The sequence below is a fragment of the Cordyceps javanica genome, chromosome 2 (assembly GCF_051103115.1).
Source record: "Cordyceps javanica chromosome 2, complete sequence".
Taxonomy (NCBI): domain Eukaryota; kingdom Fungi; phylum Ascomycota; class Sordariomycetes; order Hypocreales; family Cordycipitaceae; genus Cordyceps; species Cordyceps javanica.
In genome coordinates this window covers 4,786,734-4,803,726 of record NC_139296.1, presented here as the reverse complement: position 1 = coordinate 4,803,726, position 16,993 = coordinate 4,786,734, and the positions used below count along the sequence as shown (strand labels likewise).

The 16,993-nt window shown below is 53.0% G+C and overlaps 5 protein-coding genes across 5 annotated transcripts; 3 read left to right on the top strand and 2 right to left on the bottom strand.

The window, feature by feature from the left end:
• Positions 1–1,183: 1,183 nt before the first annotated feature.
• V2A60_003925 (putative sulfate/molybdate transporter) lies at positions 1,184–2,586 on the top strand (the record flags this gene model as incomplete). Its single annotated transcript, XM_083255250.1, has 2 exons — positions 1,184–1,423; positions 1,483–2,586. The coding sequence occupies 2 exons, from the start codon at positions 1,184–1,186 to the stop codon at positions 2,584–2,586; spliced, it is 1,344 nt and encodes a 447-aa protein (XP_083111376.1).
• A 120-nt stretch (positions 2,587–2,706) lies between these two features.
• Positions 2,707–3,384, bottom strand: V2A60_003924 (uncharacterized protein; the record flags this gene model as incomplete). The annotated part of the gene is made up of 1 exon (XM_083255249.1): positions 2,707–3,384. One exon carries the CDS (start codon positions 3,382–3,384, stop codon positions 2,707–2,709), a length of 678 nt encoding a protein of 225 aa, XP_083111375.1.
• A 1,478-nt stretch (positions 3,385–4,862) lies between these two features.
• V2A60_003923 (uncharacterized protein) lies at positions 4,863–8,228 on the top strand (the record flags this gene model as incomplete). The annotated part of the gene is made up of 1 exon (XM_083255248.1): positions 4,863–8,228. One exon carries the CDS (start codon positions 4,863–4,865, stop codon positions 8,226–8,228), a length of 3,366 nt encoding a protein of 1,121 aa, XP_083111374.1.
• An 871-nt stretch (positions 8,229–9,099) lies between these two features.
• On the bottom strand, positions 9,100–12,032 carry V2A60_003922 (uncharacterized protein; the record flags this gene model as incomplete). Its single annotated transcript, XM_083255247.1, has 3 exons — positions 9,100–11,699; positions 11,748–11,891; positions 11,957–12,032. 3 exons carry the CDS (start codon positions 12,030–12,032, stop codon positions 9,100–9,102), a joined length of 2,820 nt encoding a protein of 939 aa, XP_083111373.1.
• Positions 12,033–14,413: 2,381 nt separating this feature from the next.
• On the top strand, positions 14,414–16,927 carry V2A60_003921 (uncharacterized protein; the record flags this gene model as incomplete). The annotated part of the gene is made up of 2 exons (XM_083255246.1): positions 14,414–15,320; positions 15,369–16,927. The coding sequence occupies 2 exons, from the start codon at positions 14,414–14,416 to the stop codon at positions 16,925–16,927; spliced, it is 2,466 nt and encodes an 821-aa protein (XP_083111372.1).
• Positions 16,928–16,993: the final 66 nt, after the last annotated feature.

The following is a 16,993-nucleotide window of genomic DNA, read 5'->3' as shown; positions in this document are numbered from 1 at the left end:
AAATTGTCCATGGACAAAAGCCCGAATGGCCCAGGACGCAAAAGGCGCGTTCCAGTCTTTCTCTTTCTCTCTTTCCACACCTGTCTCCACACGGATATCCCAAAGCGGCGTGACCTGGCCTGGACAAGTCGGCGACTTACTTATAAGTTATTAGTATCCGTATATTACTACGGATGGATGTAAACAACAATACAAGTGGGGAAGGTATGGACAATACCCTTGCTCAGTAGCCCATACAATGGCCGACAAAGTAATCAAAGACCGCAAGGCGCGACGGAAATCCTGGAGATAGCCAGATCCATTTTTTTATTACGGCGGTCCTGTGTAACTTATACTGGTAATAAGTACTGATACTTGCTTATTAGGCGCTCTCACCCGTGGCATACACCGTATCAGTGCCTGGATGGTGCTCCCACTGATCCGCCACAAGACCGGCTCCGGCGGCTTCGTTCAGTTTCTTGATTTTAATTGCCATGCCTTGCCTTGTCGCCCGGTTCATCATCATCTCTACTGCGTAGCTCAGAGAATGCTCCGACAGGCCGTTTCCTGCTTCAATGGCCCATCACTCCACGACGCAGAACCCCTTTAGCTAGGCCTAGTCGCTTCGGTCTTTTCCCTGCGTCGCTGACGCCTAACCTAGAGTTGTGCATAGCCAAGCTTTCGGGTCTCCAACACAATGTATACGATTCCGGCTCGGGCCAAACGGTCAAGAATGCGGGACTGTTCCGGGAAACGAACCCCCTCTAAACGCGTCCCGATCGGCCTGTTGTGCTGGCGACAGAGGTTCAGGTTCTTGCGGGCCACTTATCGCTAATGAGCGATCATACAGTTCACGCGATTTCCCTGGAAATACATTCTTCGCGATACATCATCAACACGTTTTTTTTTTCATGCTCTGCTGCCCGTTGATGGCCAAACAGCTTCCATATTTGGCCTGGTCCTGCTTCCCTGGCTGCTTCGCTAGCTGAAGCGGCCATCGGCGGCGTCCCCCAAAGTGACGTTCGACTGTAGCTCACGTGGGGGCTGTAGCACCTCTGAGAGCTGTCAACTCGACCAAGCTGCAAGTTGATTCTCTCCTCATGCATCGTTAGAGCGACAACAACCCATTTGAAAGGACACCGCGGCGCCTCCATATTCTTCCCAAATTCAGATGCTCAGAGTGACCGCGCGGCTCTTTTTAAGAATGAACTCCATCCTGTCCCATCTTAAGAAGCGCAACCGCCACAACATCAACACATTTCGCAATGCCCCTCTTGCGGAGATATCGGGATCGCTCGGCGACTTAGGCACGCTGCTGCCGCTCATGATTGCCCTCGCCATCCAAGGCTCAATCCACCTGGACTCGACGCTAGTATTCTCCGGTGCCTTCAATGTCATCTCCGGTGTCGTCTTCGGTATCCCGCTGCCTGTGCAGCCCATGAAGGTACGTACACTGAACACCATGGCACGTTCCAGTTTCTGTTCCTTCACTAACTATTGCAGGCGATCGCCTCGGCAGCCATCGCTGGCCGCGGCGACCCGTCTATGGAGGGTGTGGCCGGCGCCGGTCTTTGGGTCGGCGCGGCGATCTTTGTGATGTGCATCACAGGCTTGCTACGCTGGGCTGTCAAGGCTGTCCCAATCCCCGTCGTGAAAGGCATTCAGCTCGGAGCCGGCCTCTCACTCATAATCGGAGCCGGCTCTTCGCAACTGCAGCCCCTTGGATGGTTATACCCTATTCTAGATAATCGTCTTTGGGCCATTTTTGCCTTTCTCGTCCTCATCGCGACCCAACGCCTCCAACGTTTCCCTTACGCACTGGCATTCTTCCTCCTTGGACTACTCTTTGCTCTCATTCAGGTTATTCGAACCCACCAGAAGCTGCCTTGGTTGAGCATATGGCAGCCCGAGTTTCATCTGCCTACCATGATCGGCCACAAGAACGCCTCCCCCATCTACATGGCCATCGGCCAGCTGCCACTTACAACTCTCAATTCTATTATTGCAGTGACAGCACTGGCTGCCGACTTGCTTCCCGATATTCCTACTCCATCAGTGACAGCTGTCGGGCTCAGTGTGGCTATGATGAACCTTACATGCACGTGGTTTGGTGCCATGCCTGTCTGCCATGGATCAGGAGGTTTGGCGGCTCAGTTTCGATTTGGTGCGCGCAGTGGCGCGAGCGTCATATTCCTAGGAGTTGTCAAGATGGCACTGGGCCTCTTCTTCGGAAGCACTCTTATCAGTCTCCTGGGCCAGTATCCTAAGAGCTTACTAGGCATCATGGTTCTTGCTGCCGGCTTGGAGCTTGCCAAGGTTGGACATTCACTCAACCAAGGAGCCCGCGATCTTTGGCAGGAGTCTTCCGACCAGGGCGAAATCTCGTCTACCATTACACGCAGGTTGCGTAGCCCGTCTGAAGAAGAGCGGATGGAGCGTTGGACCGTCATGCTTACGACCACGGCAGGTATTCTTGCGTTCAAGAACGATGCAGTTGGGTTTATAGCCGGGATGCTATGCCACTGGGCATTTCGTTTGTCCGACAGATTTATTCGCAAGGCAAATGAAGTGGCCGGGGCGAGTGAACGTGATCCGCTTTTGCGGTGATGCATTTACTATCTGAATCTATGAAGCAAATGCTGCCTGAGCGATTGCTCGTGTACCCACCTATGAACCTTTTTCCATATTTATTCAGATTATCTGGCCGTGATATTTATACGACAGCTCTTACTGGTTGCTGCGCTGCTTAGGCCACTCATCGTAATGCGTACCGTGTGTCTCCTTGACTTTACAGAGAAAGTAGTGGTCGACCACGTACCAAACGGTGCCGCAGATTGCCACACCGCAGCCCTCCACAATCGCTGTGACCTTGGCTGAAATGCTCCAGACACCCTTTTGTTGCGTGTAGACGCCAATCAAGGTCGAGATAAGACCAGCGGTGCAGTTGGCCACGCCGGGAAGGAAAAGCTTGTTCAGAATCCATACATAGTTGTTCATGTGGCGGAGAGCAAGGCTGGTCATTCCAATGACAGATATGGAGCACATGATGGCGGCTAACGCCAGAAGCGGCACGTTCCTGACGCTCTTGAAGATGGATTCGGCGGCTTTGCTGGGAAATTTCCCATTGTCATTGTCCTCTATAGACTTTTGTATAGAGGTGAAGGTACCAGGGAAAACGATAAAGCTGGCCAGCAGCAGCCATACGAAGAAGGCGGCGAGGACGTTATGCGTCTTGGCGACGTTGTCCTGGTCGAGTAGCATCTGCACGTAGCGCGAGTGGAAGGTATCAACACGGCCCAGCGGCTTGGGTCTAAACGAGTCGGCGAAGCCATGGTGATTGGGAAAGAAGTTCCAATTCTGGTTGGAAGGGCCTGTTGGGCGGATGCGATCGAAAAGACGCTTCATGATGAGGTCGCTGGGTCAGACTGTCGATGTGAGGAGTGTGGGAATGCGTAGTCAATGGGAGGCTCGGGGAGGGGGCGAACAAAAGTATTAAATGCGACAGGAGGTAGAATAAAACAATACAAGGGCCGAAGAGAAAAGGATACAAAGTGACAAAGGAAAATATGAAGTGGTGTTTCGTCGAACAATGAAGGCGTAAGGAAAACGAAAGTGCAGTGAACGGGCTACGAGGCTATTTGATACAAACAAGGCGTCTGTTCCACTTCCTTTCAAGCTAGCTGGGCCATAGTTATGTTCTAAAATTGGCCGGATTCATTTCCTTGCGCGGCAAAGAGGCAAAAAATTGTACCATGCCGTGTTGATGTGCTGGTGAACATGAGTGGATGAGGGAGCTCCATGCGGTGTTGCATTAAGCGCCGAACACCGTGGAGCGACCCCGGCCGTCAAACAACTGCACCCGCCACAGGGGCTGCGTAGTTGTGCTTTCAAGGTAAAGTTATTTTTGATCGAACGAATGGGTCACACGAATTGAGAGTCTTCATTCGCTTGTCCAGCAGTGGGTGCTGACTGTACATCGGAGGGGGTGCTGTCACTTGTCTTGCTTTCTGGCATGCAGCATCGGTGTGACGATTCTAGGCACTTTGTCTATTCTATTCTATTTGCAAACTTGCATTTTCCTCTTCTGCAATTTTTGCAGGCCTTCTTACTTCATAGTGACCGAGTCGATGGATAATCTGACGCTTGAGTCTACCCTCAACTACCAGTAGCTGTTTGCTGGTAAAGCACGGGACATGGGGCAAAGTAGCTTGAGGAGGAAGGAATCTGCTTTAGTTGTATATGCAATAAACTCTTCACGAGACGCCACAGGCTTCAACATGGCATCAAGGTCGAGCGCAAGCACAAGTACAAGCACAAGCCGCACCCAAAACGCCATTGCGGCCGCAGCCGATCGTGTTTCCCCCGCTATGGCCGTGCCCGCGCCCGCGCCGCCGCTGGCCCACTGAGAATATTTGGGCCTGCCGTTGCGGCTTTACGAAGCAAGTAGTCGAGTCATCCAGCTACCTTTTTTAGCAGGCTTACACTACTAATAGTTAGACAACAGGCCATGGTTCGGCTCAGTGGACACTTGCGCCCCCCAACAATGAGGGAGTCAAACTAGCCGACCAATCATAGCGCGCCGTTGCTGCTACTGTACCCCCGCTGCTGCTTGAGCCTGCGCTGCCGCCGTAGAACCAGATCCCGACGCATCGCCCGCGCCTGCCAAATTCTTTTGCCCAAGGCCGTAGTCAACAAAACGACGACGAAGACGAGTCCCGTCGACTGACAATCACCCAACCACCCGCGTGGGTTGCATCGCCTCTCTGCGAGTTCTCCTGCAACCCATTTTTTTCCCTTTTTTCCGACTATCGCTACGCGCGAGTGCAGATCTACATCCCAATCCCCGGCACAGAGGGCGAAGGAGCTGTTCGCAGGTAGCAGCGATGACTTCGTCGAGCGCAGGTCATCAGGGCCCCCCCGACGAGGTCGCCGCTTCCGCCGCTCCTCCCCAGCTGCCGCTTCAGTCTGAGGCGGTACCTACGATCGTGGGATCGACACTTCCCGTTGCCCCCGATGCAGTCCATCCCGCCGAGGCCTCCACCGCGCCGACCGCCCCTGTGGCAGCTCAGAATGACCCTACAAATGGATCCTCAACCACGACAAAGCGACCAACCACCCCTACCGTGAACGATGCCGGCGCAAGCGATGCACGCAAAGGTAGTGCGTCGGATGGAGTAGTTGCAGTCCACACGCCAGTCACCAACCGCCCCAGCGCAACCCAAACCGCGACCCGTACGGCTAACGGCAGCCAACTCGACACATCTCAGCAGACCCAAGACGCCGTCATGACCAACACTGAGCACTATGCTCCCTCGACGCCGTTCACGCCCGTCGGTACCGGAATCGATCACCACGCATATATGATGATGGCTCTCGCTTCCATATCAAACGCGCCTTCGGCAATGTCGCCCCCGCCCACCGTCACTCCATCCCAGGTGACGCTGCCTAACCCCATGGATGCCGGCATGAATGGCATGGCTCCTAGCAATAGCGCCCGTCAGCCCGGCGCTGAAAAGGGCCTTGAATCTTTTGCGCGAATAGAGTTTGCCGATTCCGTCTTTCAAATGACCACATATGCTGTCATTATTGGCCGTGACCAGCGTGCCATGGTGCAGGCCCGTCGCGACGAAAAACGCGCAGTTGTTCATAAACGCCGCGCCGAGGAGAATGCCAGTATGGGTTTACCCCCGCCATCGCCTATGATGCACGATCGTAGCAAGTTTAGCAAGTCATACGTGTCCGAAGAAGGTGGTATGCTCGGCCCCGAATCGGACAGCGAGGAGAGCGGACGGCCAGCGAAGCGTCGCAAAACGAGCACCGCGGGATCATCTCAGCAAGAAAACGAAGAGAACTCCGAAAACATCATCTCCGATCGCCAATACGTATCGCATACCCCCGGCGCCGCTGCCGTCGACCTCACATCTTTACGGCCCTCACCCTGGCATGTACCGTTTATCGGTATACATTCTCCAGGTCCCAACATTGCGAGTAAGACCAAGGCTATCTCCCGCGAACATCTAAAGATTGCGTACAACCAACAAGAAGGTGTTTTTGAAGCGATTCCGATGCACAAGAACGGCTTCTTTTGTGAGGACGTCCATTATAAAAGTGACAAAGTAGTGCTCAAGTGTGGCGATCGCCTGCAGATCAAGGACATTGATTTTCGCTTCATCATCAACGGTGTCGAAAAAGGCCGGACCGGTGCCGAAGAATATCTCGAGGAGGAGAAGAAGCCTGCCAAAAAACGACAAACCCACGGTGGTAAGGAGATGAGCTTTGAATTTGAACAGGCCCATGGCAACGGCCAGATTCAAGATACCAGCGATGAGTTATCGGATGTTGAGGGCTCACTGCCTGAATTGTCAGACCTCGGTGAAGATGCCGATGGCGACGAAGAGATCGGCGAAGAAGACATTCTCGAAGGTGATGAGGCAATCAAGAACGAAGCCTTCGCAGACCAGCCGGATCTCCTCATGCCGGAGATACCTAAAAAAAGAGGACCTGGGAGACCGCCAAAGAATGGTATCATGTCGAAACGTGAGCAGCGACTGCTCAAAAAGCAGCAGCAGGAGATGGCGAAGAAGACCCTACCACAACCACCCCCCGTCGAGCCACCTATCAAGCGCAAAGTTGGCCGGCCACGCAAGCACCCCTTGCCTGAAAATGCGGGAGACCAGCCTGAGAAGCGCAAGTACAAGCCTCGCAAACCACGTGAGGACGGTGCAGAAGGCTCTGATGCCGAGCGAAGAGCACGGGAGAAGAAGGAGAAGAAAGCTCGCCCCAAGTCACCACCACTGGAGCTCAAGATCGAAGACTACACCGAGGAGCAGCTGCAGAAGCCCAACAAGAATTACGGCGTACTAATCGACGAGACGCTTACCGCCGCTGGCCCAGACGGCCTTACATTGAAGCAGATCTACAAAAGAATCTGCCAAAGATACCCATGGTTTTATTTCCATACCGAAACGAAAGGATGGGAGAGCAGTGTTCGACATAATCTCATTGGAAACGAGGCATTCAAAAAGGATGAAACGACCAATTTGTGGTCGCGAGTTCCTGGTGTAGAACTAGACGCTGGAAAGAAGCGCAAAGCCTCATCGCCGGACAGGGCAATGGCTGCACAGGGGTATGGGCCATATTCATATCCGTATAATTCGCACCAGCCGAACATGCCCGGACCACCCGGCTATGGGCAAGGTCAAGTTCCTGGCTATCAGGTGCAAGCATATGCTGCACAACCAGGCCAACAGCGACCAGTGCAATATGCAGCTCCTGTTCAGCAACAGGTGCAGCCTCAACAACAACGCCAGCAGCAGATACAGCACCACCACCAGCCACAGCCACAGCCGCAGCCGCAGCAGCCGCAACCACCACAACATCAGCACCAGCATCAACATCAACACCAGGCGCAACCGCAAACACATCAGCCGCCTGCTCCGATTGCAGCTCATCCACCAGCGCCCACGCAGCTTAGCGGATACGGCCCTCCGCCGGCGCCGGCAAGACCACAGATGGGAGCACCGCAGCCTGGCTCCTACAGCTCACCGTATGCTGCGCGGCCGCCTCCGCCTGCCAGCCCCATCAAGACTGAGGCGCCAGCACGGCCAATCGCTCCTGGTCCTCCAGCTGCCGCGAAGCCATCACTTGGTCCCGTGGGCGCTCCGCAGTCACAGTCCGCTACTGCAGGCAAAGCGCCGGCCTCATCATCCGCGACTCCCACTGCCACACGACCTGTCATCGAGCCAAGATTACTGCAAGCGGTTGTTGGCCTCAAAAATGGCCTTGTTGACAATCTCAAAAAGGCTCGAAATCCCAAGGCCGAGGCTATCGTCATGTCGGCACTCAACCGCTGTGTTGGCTTGAAGAAGGAGGCTACCGAAAACGACAAAATGGAAGCCATTTGTATCAAGGGCATCCGCCAAGTCATTGAGGGCTTCACGAAGAACAAGAGTCCTACCCCCGGCGGCACGACTCCAAATGATCCTCCACCCATTCTTGAGACCAAAGTGCTCGGCTCACTCAACGGTTTCAAGGATGTTTCCATCAAGGCACTCAAAGGTCGACTCGGAGAAGCAAAGGCTGAAGCCGTGACGCTTTCCGCGATTGATCGAGTGCTCGGCTTCGTCGATGCCAGCATCATTCCCCCCAGTGGCGAGGGCGAGACAAGCGGCAATTTCGAAGGAGTTGAGCAACATTTGATGAAGTCCATCAAACAGCTCCTTTTGGGCATGAACCAGAAGTTAGGCTAGCTCTCCTGATGTCTCGAAAAGGCTGTTCGAAACGGGCAGCATTTCTCGGCGTTTTTGGTGTTTTGAATTTAGTCGGTTAGCGTGCTTTGCGTTTTGTCTTTAATCAGCCATGAAATGTTGTTTACGAGACAAGAGGAAAGTTAGTGACAAGATGGTGAGCAGTCTATTGGACGTCTGCCAGGTACGCTTGGCCGATTTGCACGACGCGTAAGAGAGCGCATAAATAGCTAGATATTATGTAGCTACGAATACACTTCGTACAATTCAAATCAACTGACATGTCTCGAATTGTTCATAACCAGACCTTTCGTTATGGTTTCGTGACGGCGATCCAGGTTCTGAATGTAGCAGGCACACTTTGACATGCAGTGGCGTCGGAAACCATCACAGCCACAAACAATATTGGAAACAGAAATATGGCGAATTAGATGGGATAGGAATACATATTCTTTTAGTACTTCAAATTCTCCCTCCTCCTTCATCATCCATCCATCATCGTCAAGTAGTTTGAATTTGCTGGCCAGGGATACAATATATACCGAAGAAGGGAAAAAAACAGAAAAGAGGTCCAAGGACAACAATGGGAATTGAGAAAGGCATGGGAAGAAATATAGAAACAAGAAGAAATGTTAGAAGAAATTTCAGGGCACCAATATAGTATAAGAAGGCCAGAGCAAGGAATACAAGACGCAAGAAAAAAAAAAAGGAACAAGCACAAAAAGCGGCATCATTTCTCCCGTTGTTCATCCCAGCAGGAAACCCTTCATTCGCTTCCTTTGACGCCCTTGCAGCCATGTGTTTGTGTACATTATACCATCATCATAACTCTCTTACCACGTTTCAAGGTCTGGCTGCGACAGCACAGCGCAGCCTATGCGCTCTGCGGGACGGCACCGCCATTACCCGCGCCATCCTTGTCGACCGACATGCCGTTCAACCGGGACGTAGCCAAGCCCGATACGCCGCTATCCGTCTCCGCAAAGATGCCGAGGCTGTTGTGGCCGCCGACCGCCGTACTTTCTGCGCGCTTCTCCTCATCGGCCATCTCGTCGAGATTCATGAGCGCGGGTGGCCGGTGGCGCATCTGCTTGGCCTTGTTGAGCGAAATTGTCTTTTGTTGGTACGTTGTTGTAATGGGGGCCGCGTCATCACGGTCGATCGTGGCTTTCATCATGGCAGCCATCCAGAGACGGCCTTGCTTGACGTTAGGCACAGCAAAGTAGTGCACCATCGGCTTCGTGAAGTTGACAGCGCGCGAGAGTCCCGCGCGCGGTGGCATCAATTTGAAGATGAAAGCGGGCTCATTGGACTTTTCTACCTCTGGTGACAGCGATGAGTTGGGGATGGAAGGGCCGCCGACAACATTGGTGATGGTGGCGTGGAGTCCAGTAAGTCGATCGCTGTCGGCAGGCAGCACACGGTGAAAGGAGATATCAATGAGGCCCTTTTCTTCCGTGTCATCTTCTGAGTAGTAGTATGATAGGCGGCGACCCTTCAAAACAAAAAATCGCGGCTTCCAAGTGGTCATTAGATGCGAGCTCTTCTTTCTCATCCATCCAAAATACTCTGCACCTTCTTTCGCCTCCGCAGGACTAATCTTCAGTAGTCCACGAGTATACGCACTCGTTCCCTTTTTGCCCTTCTTTTTTCCCTTGACCGGGGCGGTGGCGGCGCTATTGTTTTGGCCGGCGACTTCAGGCGATTCTTTCTCGAGACTTGGCGCAACAGAAGGGGTACTCTGACCAGTTGTGGGCGAAAAAGATGCACTATCTTTAGTAGATGAGTCAGATGGCGATGCACGGCGCTCCAAGGTGAGCTTTTCAGAAATGGCGCGCATGCCGCTACGACCTTGTTTTTGGCTTGAACGGCTCACGACATTCGATAACCAGTCCGGACTGAATGCTTGCTGCTTTGGTGCGGGCTGTGCACGATTCGATTCCAATTTCGTAACGGGCGGTGGAATGTTATCTTTCAGAGGGGGTAGAGGGCGTATAGATTCGGTCGTGTTTGTCGACGCACTTCTACCATGGCCAGTCGGTTGAACACCATAATACTTTTGAGCAGCAGTAGGCGGCGCATCGCGATATGAATCGACGCTGCCAAAACGAGAGTGTCTGGAGAGAGCAGTCGCGCTGCGGACTCTCTGTTCCTCGGCGTAGCTGGACTGACGGGAGTGAGCGACGCTCTCACGCTTCTTAAGCACGTTTCGTCGTCTGCCCTCCGCATCAGTGCCAGAAAAGTATCCCCTGTCGAGGTCCACGGCTGAATCTTGACCCCTCTCCAACGGGATCCGATCTTGCAGACCGGCAGATGAGAGCGGGCGTGCTCCAGGCTGCGCAAAAGCATTGCCAAGCGTCCAGTTACGATCGAATGAAGGTTGTTTTCTGTGGCCTTCTACGGGGGAGAGCGGTTGCAGGGATGGTTGTAGAGACGGTGAAGGTGCAACGGTTGGTGCAATACGAAAATCAGTTGATGAGTGACGTCTAGAGTGATGCAGTTCTCGAATCGAGGCGGCTGATGGCCGCTTTGCATGACCCGGTCTATTATCAACCAGTTTTTGCGGCGACGCAGGCGTCACCTGGGTAGTAGGAGAAGCCTTGGGGGCCTGAGACAGGTGTCTAGTTGAAAGAGACGAGGGTCTGTTAGAGCCGCTTGTCGTGATCGTGTTGGTACGGCTCCTTCGACTTCTGGTTCCTTCGGAGCCGGCTTCGCTGCCATGTCGGGTGCCTCGCTTGGTGGCGGTGTCGTTGTTGACAACTTCATCTTGGAGGGCCTTGATTTTGTGCCAAGTCTTAAGTCTGCGACCAACAGAGCCGAGGTCAAATGCCTTGATGAAGAGGGAACTCTGATCCATGCCCAGTAAAACCTCGCCGCTAATCTCCTGGTCACGGAAAACCTCGCAATGCTGCTTTTCAACACCGGCTTCAAAGAGGTATTCGGCAACCTGGTCAGCAGACCAAGCCTGCACCTCTTGCCTCGTGTGGGAGATATCCTCCTCCTCGTCAGTTTCCTCACCACGAATGTAAGACATGCGATGGTCCAATGGCGCACTATATTCGGAGCCTGAGTCGTTCCCATGATTTCTTAGGTTACTGCCAGTACTAATGGGAGACCTCAATCGCGTGATGTGTTCGTCAATCACGTTCAGAGTGTCGCTGAGGACGCGGCTGTCGTGTCCAGACACTTGTTGAGGAGCTGGCAAGGGAGGTGGAAGCACAGCGGGCGAGGCGTCTCCTGTCTGGCTTGGTGCACTTTGTGTGAGTGAGACTTCTGACAAGGTAGGAATTGATAGTGAGATTGACGAAGCGTCCGTTTCTTTTGTACTAGAGTGTGCAGGGGTATCGATGGCACCATTCGTCGTTGGCGGAGGAGGAGTCGGAACATCCACGGCGGCGGAAGATAGGGCCGGCACTTCGGTGGGTGCAGCAAGTGAAGATGCGGGAATATTCTTGGGGGCAGGCCGCGTATACACTGAGCATGGTCAGTATGGCTCCATGATATTGGGTCGGGGATGCAAACCTTCGGGAAACAATCCTGTGTTGCCATTGAGGAGGTGGCGGCCAAGGAACCAACCATCGCCAAATTCATCGTCGCGCTCGATTAGCTCGACTCTGTCGCCCTTCCCGAGACTAAGCTCATCCGAGCTCCGCGCATGAAAGTCATCTGGCTTGCTGTGAGTGATTGCGAGGTGATGTGGGACGTCTTGGGCCGCTGCGGCGAGAACGTACGGATAACAATGAGAGTGTCGCCAACGTCTGGGCGAGGGCCATCGCTGGGGCCTCTGGCGGGGATTGGGCCAGACATGGTTGACGCTGGCAGTGGGATCCCTAGATAAAATTGAGCACTGCCAGGATGCCGCAACCAGGCAGCGAAAGATTATGTTGATGTCGGGGTGGCAAAGGTGGCATGCAGGCAGGGTCGAGGTGGCGGGTAGGGCGAGAGGGCGACGCAGCAAGCGAGCGCCATGCGCCAGTAGCAAGATACGGAGGGGCTCGCAGGAGATTTTAGCGGCGGCGGCAAGCCAAAGAGGGAAAACCCAGTGTGCCAGTGACGTTTGGCGAAAAAGGAAGAGGGCGCGATGGGAATGTCTTCGAGAGCTTCTGTATTGGAGGATGGCATCGGCAAGACGGGACGAGAGGGTGCAATTGTGCTGAGGAGGCAGCTTTTGGTGGGACCAAGACAGCATGAGTGCTACTGGGTGGTTCAGGGTGGGGATTGGCGAACTGGCTACGGGTAAATTCTTGTGAGGTGCACTGACTGGCTGGTCCTGACTGGTAAATAAGTAGTTGGTAAGTACTTAGTCTGTTACTTTAGTACTCTGGCACGTCGGGTCCTACGCAATAAGTACATACTACTACTCAGGTAGTAGGTGGTGGCGGGACGCTTGTGGGGGCTGGATACAGGGGTCCTCACGGTGGGCGGATGGTGACGCACGAGGTGAAGGTACTTACTGTTCCCTGTCTTTATTGACATGCAGGTCGGATGAGGTTGGGCGCGAGGTATGTAGATACTTACATGCTTGTTGTCTGATGGGGGGCGAGAGGCTGGATGACGAGAAGACCCTGATAATGGCGGTACCCAGGTGCTGAGGCTACTCAGGTTGCTCCAACTCCAAGTACAGACTGTTACAACTACCAGTATGATGCCACCGAGCTAGGTTACCTTATCATTCTACATTTGATGAGGTAGTAATTGCGGGTCAGGCCTTTAATTTTGATTTGGACGGAGACGTCCTTTGGACCTGCCAGGCATGTATCAGCTTTTTTATTAGGTGTCAAGAACTGGCTACTTCGATCTACGCGTTACATGGTTACCTTCTGGCTGCGATGCGGTTGCCGCTCCGTGCCATGCCGCAATGGGCTACGCCGTGCTATGAGTTAGTATGATAGAAGGAAGATGTCTTTATATACTCTTAGTAATCTCTAGCTACGAGAGAAGGTTCCTTTCTCATAGAAGGATCTTCTCGAGTTACTTTCTCTCTCTATGCCTTTAGTTAATGGTAGAAGCATTCACCTAGTAACTCCATTCACCGTAGGTGGCAGTCACTTATGTTTATCACTCGGATAGCGACAGGTCCTTCAACACTGTGCTATGCTTCTTTGCGAGATGCTTGTAGTTATGCATGTACCTAGTACCTAAACTGGTGGTAAATTGCTCCTCGCGCACGGAAAATACCGAATAGCCCTTGTCTCCAGCTGTTTTCTATCTGCTACACGTCTTACTTGTCATTCTGGCCCTCAGAAGTGCTGCACCACATGTGAGCACCACCATAGCGTATGGGTAGGTAGTCATAGTGTAGTCTTCCACGGCACACTACACTGTCGAAACTTTGGCCAAACGCTAACTAGGTAGTGGGTTACTCGCTTCGGCGGAACTTGCCGAGTAAAGACGTTGACGTTCTCACGGCTCGGCCAGACGTCTAGTTTTGCTATCAAGGAATCAACTCAGTTCATTCTAGCAACTGTGTAGAGAAGAAATTAGACAGATTTGTAGCTTGCTGCCCTCCTCAAAACTGCTTCTCGACCCCGCTCGAGCAGCTAAAATTTCGCCCTTGTTGTCAGTTTGTTGCTGATACATATTTGGCTCCAGAGTCTCGCCTCGAAATCATCTCTCACAGTCGCTTTCTCGCACGATACCGCCGAAGAGTCAAGTGCTTCTGCAGTCGAGGGTTGAGCGGCCCGATGAGCCGGTGTTCGAACAGGTGATTGGCCGGCTTTGCGCATGGCGGCAACGTCTATAAGGTAGCATTCCATACTGAACTTGGGCTGTGTATTCCTTTGCACTATATAATCTAGCGATTAAAACTAGTGAGCAAACAAGGTAAAATGTACCAGCTCGACCGCGACCAGTTTGAACGACTTTCAGCCCATAATTCACGAGAGCCAGCTCGGGCGCCCAAGCAAACACGACGTCGTATGCATTCTGCGTGCCCATCGGCCAGCCATCCGCAGCTCATCGATCAGCTCACAAAAGTTCTCGACAGCCGATTAAGTCGCTGCCCGCTTTTTCCATCTCAGGCCTGTTTGGAGACCTGAAAACGACCCAACCAGCACCGCTGTTTGTCTGCCAAACGTGAGCCGTTGCTTGCGACGTCGCAAACGGTCTTTCACCCAATCCCCTTTCCAGCATGTTGAAACTTCTTCCCACACCATATTATCACCTTTGCAAGAACATATTTGTTCACGATGGCTTCCAGCGCGCCACGCGTGCCTCCGGCTGCGGCCTCCTCTCCGTCGTTGCCCTTTCAGCAGCCCTTCCCCGGCGCCGTGTCCAATACATCTCCAGCCTCCCTGCCGCAACGAACTGTCCTGGACATTCCGTCACCCTTGCCGCGACCCAGCTTCATTTTCCGTACAGATGGGGGCTATTCAAAGGATGCCGTTCGGGTGTTTTTAGAATGGTCTACCAGGATAGAGCGGTCCATCAACGCCGGCTCTCATAGCCCAGAAGCTAATGAAGTCGGATTGCCTCGTTGCGTATTGTTGTCTGCAGCCTGCAAGCGACGCGACATTGTCTACATTGTCATGCATCAAAGATATTGCATTTGGTCGCGCAGCAAACGAGCCGCTCACCATCTCATGCAGCCTTTCGCTCCGGATGTCATAGACAGCGGATTTACTGCACTCTCAGTGCTTCTCAAGAATAACGATGTCCTCTCACACCCACAGCTGGAGTGGTTTTCCGAGTTCCCCGCCTCAACTTTAGACTCTTTCATTCCTTCATCAATTTTAAATTCCATAATCAAGCAAATTTTTGACTTCCTCGCAATCTTCGCTACGCAATGGGAAGAGTTTCAAGCCCGCATCATACACCGCGGCTTTCCCGCCCTCGTCTGGGAAATGGCAAAATCACTCCGATGCTCCTCATGTATCGTTCAGGACCTCATCTTCACCCTTAGCCGCCGCCTTTTAGGGTGCCCGGATGGCCCATTCGCAAATGCTTTCGCGGAGCTCCTCAACCGCGACCGAGTCTTTGAGTCGACCATCTTGGCGAACACTCTTTCTCCGGACTTTGTTAAGCAATGTAGAGATGCACTAGTCAGGAGTTATCTTAGTTTGACCCGGCAGTTTCGCTCGCAAACACAAAGCACATGTGAGTACTAGTTCTGAGTAATTACGAACGTTTGCTAATGCTACGTAGCCCCGCTATCCTACGCATCACCAGCTTTGGGAGACCCCATAGCTAGAGCATCATCTGCATGGGAAACCAGAGAGCTACAACGTAGACGAACCCAAACGAATACGGAGGTGTCACGCTTTGCCGGCTTGGAGCAACGTGTGGTCGAGTGGCCCTCGCAGAATCAGCTCCCTCGGTTCTCCACAATGACCAGCGCAATTGTGCCATCAACAAACCAGTCAAAACGCCAGTTGGGTCCGTCAATACCTGCCTCCATCAATCAGCACCTTAACCAGCCAGGTGTGTATCCGGCACCCCCCAGTCTCCCCAAGGTTCCGCCTTGGGACATGTCAACATTGGTGGCTCAGCATGGTCGACCAGCCGTGTCTCATAGCACGGCTTCAACTCCAAGTCTAGCACCACTCTTGAATCCGACACCAGATAAGGCTACCAGACGAATACCCGAATCAGAATATCCACAAAATGCCTACGGGTTGTCGTCTCTCAAAGTTGGATTGCATCTGGCGCGGCAGCGCAGCCCCAGGCGGGTGCCCATTCACGCGGAGGCAACTAGATATTTCCAATACGTCGAAGATTTCGTCGTTCAGCCGACAAAGCTAGGCGTGAGCATCAAATTAACAGAGATTAAGTTTTCGCTCTCGGAAGACCAACTTGGAAAACTCCCTGTACGGCAGACCGAGTTCGACATTTATAGTCTGCCCGTTGTAAGGTTCAAAGACAGCGCTCTTCGATTCAGAGTGCGTGCCTGTCGGCTTGCGTCGGTGTGTACTGAGATGAACGAGTGCAAATGGGCTCAGGTCAGCACGTTTTGGCCAGAGCAGATGCATCTCACCATAAACTCTATGCCGTGCCTCTTGAGTCGTAAGCAACACTTCCATACGGACTTGCCCGCGGAGATTTCAACTGATGTGAAGCCCGGGTATAATGAGCTTCGCATTAGCTTACCTTCACTGTCTGCAAACGAAAACGGCTACGACTACTTCATTGCAGTCGAGCAAATCATAACTCAAAAGTATGCCGCAGTGTGGAGAAGTATCAATGGTAGCCCTCACATTTCCGCTGATATGACGAGAAACACAATCAAACACTATCATGGGCTGCGTGGCTGCAGCGAGGTTGCTTTGCTTGGTAGAACCTCGAACGTCTCGATCTGCGATCCCATCAGTTCCAAAATGTGCGACACCCCTGTACGCAGCATCAACTGTAAACACCTGGAGTGCTTTGATCTCGAAAACTGGCTGCAGTCTCGCCCAACCAAACCCGGCGCAGCCCAAACCGAGCCATGCCTCGTCGACTGTTGGGCCTGCCCCATTTGCGGCGGCGATGCCAGACCGAACCGACTGCGCATTTGCGACTATTTCACCACCGTCATAGAGCATCTGCGCCAATCGGGTCTTTCCGAGATGAGAGCTATTTCCATCAGTGAAGATGGCGAGTGGCAGCCGCTATGTCAAACATCTAGTCACCAAAAACATGAAAGCGCATCGCAACCAGGAGGGTCGACACACCGGCTCCACTCAGCACCGAGAAATGTAGAAGTCATTGAGATTGTGGACGATTAGTACTCACAGAAAAAGGATGCCAAAACTGTTTGTCTCACGAGAGAGATCATGCAAAAAACACGCCAC